General features: G+C 35.4%; 1 protein-coding gene across 1 annotated transcript; it reads right to left on the bottom strand.

Moving 5' to 3' along the window:
* On the bottom strand, positions 1–4,162 carry LOC110613028 (protein FAR1-RELATED SEQUENCE 2). The gene is made up of 3 exons (XM_021753931.2): positions 4,057–4,162; positions 2,972–3,417; positions 1–424 (listed from the first exon to the last, which is right to left on the bottom strand). Coding segments are annotated over exons 1-3 (651 nt in total). The 5' UTR covers positions 4,058–4,162; the 3' UTR covers positions 1–220.
* Positions 4,163–7,855: the final 3,693 nt, after the last annotated feature.

The following is a 7,855-nucleotide window of genomic DNA, read 5'->3' as shown; positions in this document are numbered from 1 at the left end:
TTGATATTACAAACAGCCAACTTGATTCTCATTTTCTTGCTTTGACTGTGTTCATCAATTACAAATCAGCAAACAGGAAACTATCCTGTAATTACATCTATAGTTAGTATGGCTAAATTTCTTCATTCTAAACATGTCTAGCCTAGATGTACGGCAGAAGGGGAATTTGCACAACAAAATAACTCAGGAGTCTAATATTTACGTACTTCAAAAGTGGAAACTATCTATGCTGTAGAAGCTCCTGCTCTATAGACTCGAATTCTTTAAGATTTCCTACAACCTTTTGAACTTTCTTGGTTAGCCGGTCACTATGTTCTTCAACAATTTTTATGAATGCATTTAGCTGTTCTTGATACATGGCGCATAAGCGCTTCTTATTCCGCAGTTCCATGCTTAGCTCTTGAATTTTCTTGTCCTTTTCACTCTACAAAATAACACAACCTTTAGATCACATCTTGTATCTGCAAACTTAACGTTAATGGTTTAACTAAAGCAACTGCGCAATGGTATCAATTGGCAAAGCCAACAGGCAAGGTCCACTACTTTCTACCAATCACAAGACAAAATATTAAGAAAAAGCCAAACGTATGAAAAAAGAAAAAGGAAATGTTAAAAAGAACACGGATGGAATGTCTGCCGGTTTAAATTCCCAACTGATTGTTAACCTCTAACATCGAGGTCCTAAATGGCAGATCTGTTTCCGAATATTTCCCCTTGTCTTAAACTCTAGTAACTGGTAAGAGCATATCATAAAGCTCTGGCACTGGCAGCAGAAGTATGGTTTTTGTGTACATACAAGATTTGGGGTATGCATAATTAATGTTTGAATTGCCATTGAGAAAAGCACCATCTTAAAAATGCTTATCTCAGGGCCTTCGAATTTTTATTTTAATTTAAATATGACATATTTAAGCCACAAAAACTTCAAAAATAGCAAATGGTGAAAAAGGATCCACTTATATAAAGGAACTGAGGCGGTTTGGGACTTTGAGTTGTCAAGTTATATTGTTAAGCTAAAGACTCACAATCAAAAGTTGTTTACTGATCTCATTGGAATATGAAAACTAAAAAGGTAACATTTGAATTTATGCAATTCATGCATATAAGTAAATCTACAATGATTAAACTTGCATTAATAATAAAATGAATGAGATGAGCGATAAGATTGGGGAAAGAAAAGCACTAAACATATCAGCCTTGAAAATAAAGGAGACTGCATATCAAATCCACACACACCCAAAAAAAAAAAAAGAGCAGATATAAGTTGTTGATCCTTCCAAGTTCTTGAATGGAAGATGATTTTGGCTCTTGACTACAAAGGTACAGACAAACTCAAAAGAAAGCATTTAACACAAAATTAGTGAAGGATAAAACTGTCTCCAAACTCTCACTTTCAGGAATCCACATACTAGGGCAATTACATTGTTCACTAGGTTCCTTCAAATAAAATGCATTTTCAACCATTAGAAATTTCTTGATAGCATCAATGAGGGTGAGTATATTTGGTTTAAAAAGAAAAAACTGACTAAACCAATTCAATTTGGAAATTCTGTCTAGTTCTCTCAGTAAATTGGTTTGTTCAATTTTTATTTTAGGAATTACGTTTATTAGGTTTAGTTTCTAGAGAAAAAGAATAATTTACTTTTTCAAAATAATTAATTGTTGTAGGTCTCAGATTAGAATTAAAAATATAAAGATATCTTAAATGAATCCAAAAACCCAAGATGAAGGCCCATACTGACAAACAGAACCAAACCAGTTCAACTTTCTCCCTAATTCAGTTTGGTTTGGTATAGTCTGCTATAAATTTCAGCTTATTTGGTTTTCCAATTTTCCAGACCGAACTGAACTGACCAATGATCACTCTTAGCATCAATCCAGATTGATGAAGATCTTAAGAAGAATCCTCTTATGTCGGGGCAATTCCAATTCTAGTTTTAGTGCAATTCCAGTTCAGTCCCCAACTTATCATATAATTGGACATCCAAGGGATTACCATGTAAGTTTCACAATAATGGACCTGAGTCTTCCAATATTGTTTCACAACTTTGGAAACTTAATAAATTGATTGATAACACATGTAAACCATGCAATCCATAGTATAAGCTACTAGGCCCCAAAACCCCAACAAATAGATTATGAAATGAGAATGGGAAAATATGAGAAAAAAATAGTAATATGTTAATTTTCAAACTGCTGATTTAAATGCTATGTTTAACAACTTGTCCATTAGGCCTTGCCACTTGTTTCACCATCAAGCCCTTGATGTATAAAATAGTGTTAATTGATTTTAATTTGACCATGCTTTATTTGAAAGTTTGATTGGACTTAATCCTTGAATTTTCTATTAAAAACATCTTGTTCCTTTAATTTCTACACTTTTCATTGATGGTAATTTAAGGAAGAAATTTGAAACAATTGAAAAGTAAATTATGTCAAACCGCAAAGGGTTTTACTACTTTACCCCAGTAAACAAAAGGGTTATTTGGTAGCATAAATTTCTAGAGAATATAAGCAAGAGTTGAAGGCAATAAGGAAAAATAGTTTCTAATAAAATTACGCAAAACAAGTCAATTTTAGGGGCTGCTTCTGATGCTGATGCTGTATGAGTAATGAGCTTCTTTTTTTCTTATTTTTTATTTTTTTAATTCATCGAGAGAGTAACAACTTGGGTTTTTCTATGTTAGTTTTTAGAGTTCAAGGGGATGGAATTAATTGCATCATGTTGCTTAGGTCCCAGCCCTATGAGCTAATAAAATCACACAAGACATGCAGTCATCAATCATAAAAAGAATATAAAAAACAAACTTTTCCACAAAGAAATGATCACAAACTCTGTGAAAGTTACTTCATGGGAAGTGTTAAATTAGCCTAAGGTTAGAATGGTAACAAAATTACCTATAAAGTAACATAAACAGAGAATGGCAAGGATGCAGCATGTTAAGATTAAATAACACAAGAAAGAACTCACCATTGTTTGACGAGCTTCACGTGGAGCCACTACAAGAGGATGATTATGGTCCTTGACAAACTTTGTTATCACCCACTTTCCAGATTTATCAAACTTAACATGAATCATTGCCTTACAACCTTCTCTTGTACTAGGACGCGGTTTTCGAACATTTCCAAATTTGCCACGGATGCTAACACAATAACCCTCCTTATTACAACCAAGTCGACGGGCAAGAATTCTTCCATCTCTTTCAGAACGACGGCAAGACATAACACGCATGACAAATCCTACCCGCCGAGCATATTCATCATAAAATATCTTGGCAGCATCTTCGGATTCAAATTCCATACCTTCATATGGTTCTACAATTGAATCATTTCCCTGCACATTAGAATCACTTTCCTGTACAACCAACTCTTGTCCAGCAGAGCTCTCTGCTATTTCAATTCCCTCATCTAAATCCACTGCCACATAGCACCATTCACCATTATATTAAAAAAAAGTTAAAACCATCTAAAATTATTCTTTCTCTTAACAATTGAACTGAAAAACCAATAAGAAAAATCTAACCATCCTTCAAAGGTAATTAAATTCTACTTCCTTGAAAAGCAAAGCAACTTAAAAGAGCAAAATCTTTGTCCTCCTAAGTCCTACCTCCTATCATTTTCCTCTGGTATCTCATTGAACAAATTCAGACCATATGCACAACAAAGAAACAAATTTCAATAGTTTCTTCACCTCATAATTAATTTTTCAAACAGTTAGCGGGTGCTAAAAGCATCATATACACACTAACAAAAAAAACAATGGAACTTGCATCCAAAACCACACAAAAACCAGCAGCACTAACCATAAAAAACATGCAAATTACAGTATCCAATAATAAAAGGATAAAATTCATCATCCCTACAACAGAAGCAAAAAGCAACACAAACGCGAACCCAAATAAACTGTATCCAAGTTTCATCATATGAACCTAAACCTACACTTCCAACCCATATCAGATTGAGCATTGAAGGACCAAAACAAATGTAGGGGTAAACTGCAATAGAGTGAAAAGATAATGGGCAAAAGTTGAATTACGAAAAAGTGTAGTGCCTTACTTGATCCAAGGATCAGAATTGACGGGCGTTACGTTGAGAGAGAGATAGAGAGTGGCTCTGAAAAGTAACTTTGTAGAGGGATGGAGATTGGAGAGGCTACTTCTGGACTCTGGCAAGTGCTGATAAAATCAACGCGAATCAACCGTTAGATGATTGTGAATGTCCACTCGTTACGTGACACGTTTACATTTGTCCGTGACCGATTCAGGAGCCCAAGTAAGCTTGCCCACGGCCTAAATAAGCCCAGTGCGATTAACAGGATTTACACGTGTGCGTGGGTAGGGTTTTTCACTCAAATCTTTATATTTGTATTTTAAAAGGCATCCTTTTTCAAAATTTTTTAATTATTTATTTTTTAAAAATTACTATTTAATTTATTAGTTAATATTTCCTTTTTTTAAAAAATAAATTAAAATATTTTTAATATTTTAAAAAATTTATTAATTTATCATTTTATTAGTTTATCAATTAAATATTTTATTATTTAATTTTTATAATTTTAAAAAAAATATTAATTAATTTTTTATATTTCTAAAAATTTTATTAATTAATTTTTATATATTAATAATATTTTAAATTTTTTTTATAATATTTAACGGTTAAAAGTTAATAAATATATTAATTAATAGTTAATTAATTTTTATGTATTAAAAGTATTTTAATTTTTTTATAATATTTAATAGTTAATAATTAATAAATAAATTAAATGGTAAATTTTTTTAAAACATTAAAAATATTTTAATTTGACATGTATATTATAAAATTTAGAGGGGATGACTATTCGGTTTAAATCGAAAAATCGATCAAATTGAATTAATTTAAAAATTCAGTTCGATTTTTATTCATTTCGGTTCAGTTTTTAATTTTAAAATTTTCGGTTATTTCAATTTAATTTGATTTTAATTAGAAAAAATTAAAAAAATCAAACCAAACTGATTAATAATAATAATAATAATATATTAAAATTTTAAATTATTTCAGTTTGATTTGATTTTAATAAAAAAAATTTTGAAAATTAAATCGAACTGATTAAAAATAATAGTATATTATTTTTAATAACATAGAGAGATTAAATCATATTAAAGTTAAAATATTTTCATTAAATTTTAAAGTATTAAAAATAAAATATAAAAGATAAAAAAATTATTAAAAATGTAAATCGATCAAATCGAACTGAATCAAATCGGTTCAGTTCTGTAACGACCCCAAAATGGACCGTCACCGGCGCTAGGATTCAGGTCGGCTTAAGGCCGCCAGAATCCGTAGCAAGCCTGCTATACTCTCTGTGTACCTGTAAACCTCATACATGATCATACATTTTCTGTGAAAATAAAACTCTTTTCTGAACCAAGGCTTAACCTGTGCATGCACTATCTCTGTACTCTGTACTCATGTACTCTGTACTCTGTATCCCTGACTAGAGCTTGCTCTAGATGGGTTAACTCATACCTGTTAAGCCTGGTTTTCACATACAGGAAAACATATATACATATACAGATCATGTACAAAACATATATCACTAGGTCAAGCAACAACTATTACATCTCTTTAATAGTACATGTCCACTCTAAGCTATTACAGATCTCTTTACTTTTCCTGTACTCTGCTGGACTGTCCCTGTACACTGTACACTGAACCTGCAAAACTGGGGTTAAGGGAGTGGGATGAGCTCTATAGCCCAGTGAGTAGAACAGTAAAACATCTCAGTAAAATATGATCTCATGGAATGCACCATATCACATACAAGTCACATCAAGAGTAAACCTGTCACCACATAGTCCCAGTAACTCTGTGCCAGGGCGTAGAATCGAGCACCTGGTCTTCCTGTCATATATGTATATATGTATATAACACCTCTGTACTTACCATTGCCAGGGCGTAGTCAAATGCTCCTGGACTTTGCTATACCTGCCAGGGTGTAGTCAAAGGCTCCTGGACTTCGCTATACCTGCCAGGGCGTAGTCAAAGGCTCCTGGACTTCCTGTCTGAGACTATTGGATCATTCAGCATTCACTCACATCACCAAATAACGATGCAATGCAACATATTCGTGAATACTAATGCAATCAACCTATGGCATAAACATGATGCATGAGATATGCTAAAAGCAGTTTGTGGTTCACTTAAAAGTCATAAGTTTAGTTCCACTCACCTCTGGCTCTCTGGACTGACTGACTCTGCAGGCTCTGAACCTCTGGAGCAGTACTCACTGCTGCTCTCTCTGGTTCCTCTGGTCTGTATAAACACATAACGACGTAAATGAGGGACCAAACTACCTTAACATAACTCTATTGAACTACCCAAGAATCCCATTAACCTCACTCTAAAACTCATGCATAGCATGTAAAAGAAAAGCTGGACAGAACATTTTCGGCGGCAGGTTCGGCGGCCGAATGTCCTCTCCAGAGACGAAACTCAAGCACCTTCGGCGGCACCTTCGGCGGCCGAATCCCCAAAACAGAGCCGAACATGCAAAACAGGCTGTGGCAGCCAAGCCACCATGCAAGAGGTTCGGCGGCCGAATGAACCTTCGGCTGCCGAACCTGAGTTCATCCAGAACTCAGCTTCAACGGCAAACCATCTTCTCCTTCCCTTCAACACTCAAACCATATATACTCCAACTCCTCAACACACATATACTTACGTATATGATCACAGGGGTCCAAAACTATCTAATAACCCCAAACAACAAAGCAAACATAACACAGAAACATGTATACATGCATAACTCATCAAAACCACTACTTCTCACTACACATGCATCTCTCTCCCTTACCTTCCATAAAACCTTCAGAAAACACATAAACAGGTTCAAGAGCATTACTTACCTCCTGTAACAAGAAGCTGAACACTCTGAACTAAGGAAAACGGACCAACTCTCCTCAAACTCTCAAACTCTCACAAACTTAGCTTTTTGCTTCAAAACATTCAAACCCTTGTGAACAATCAAAACACTCTGCATGAGCTGCTCAAACTCAGCAAATAAACCAGGGGAGACGTGGCCAAGCTTCTAGCAACAAATTGGACATAACACCTGTCCAAAATGCTGACTAAGGATGCCCAAAAGCTAGCTGGCCAACTCAGTTTCGGCTGCCCAATCGCATGCAAAACCATGCAACATTCGGAGGCCGAACTTACCTTCGGAAGCCGAACATTGGGCACTTTCGGCGGCCGAACTTATCTTCGGCGGCCGAACTTGGCTGAAGTCGCCATGAACTATTTTCTCTTCAAAACTCAAAACTATATAACTTACAAACCTTAAAACACATCATAACACGTAGAAAACAAAAATCCTACCCTTTTATCGAAACCCAGCACCCCGGATTCCACCAGACAACAGGCATTCCGGTGCCGGACTCTAGCCGGGTATTACATTCTCCCCTCCTTAAGAACATTCGTCCTCGGATGTTCCTAAAACACACAATGATATGCCATGAGTGTTGTATGTGTATGATTGATATGTGATATTTATGTGCTAAAGTGGTATGTTATATGTTGTGTTTCCAGAGTAAAGATGCGAGGAACTCGTCGATCAGCTCGATTGACTGGAGTCCCACCAGAGAATGAGAGACCAGCTGCTCGTCCTCCTGCATTGCCAAGGGCAAGGTCTCAGAGATCTAGCAGGGAAGGTACGTCAATAGACCCTAGAAGGTCTGTCAACGAGAGCAGAAGAGGAACAGCTAGGGGAGGAAGATCAGAGGAAAGGAGGGAAGCTATGGAGATTGATCAATCTAGAGATGACAGCATGGGTATAGGCAGTTTTGAGGAAGGTATGGGAGAGTCGCAGGGAGGTGCTCAG

The sequence above is a fragment of the Manihot esculenta genome, chromosome 4, assembly GCF_001659605.2.
Source record: "Manihot esculenta cultivar AM560-2 chromosome 4, M.esculenta_v8, whole genome shotgun sequence".
Lineage (NCBI taxonomy): Eukaryota > Viridiplantae > Streptophyta > Magnoliopsida > Malpighiales > Euphorbiaceae > Manihot > Manihot esculenta.
Note: the sequence above shows the minus strand (reverse complement) of the source record. Positions and strands in the feature narration are given on the sequence as shown.

Bases quoted from the DNA above. Each gene is read 5' to 3' on its own strand.
- LOC110613028 (XM_021753931.2), bottom strand. The intron at 425-2,971 runs GTGAGTTCTTTC...GTTATTTTGTAG, and splicing joins GTGAAGCTCGTCAAACAATG to AGTGAAAAGGACAAGAAAAT.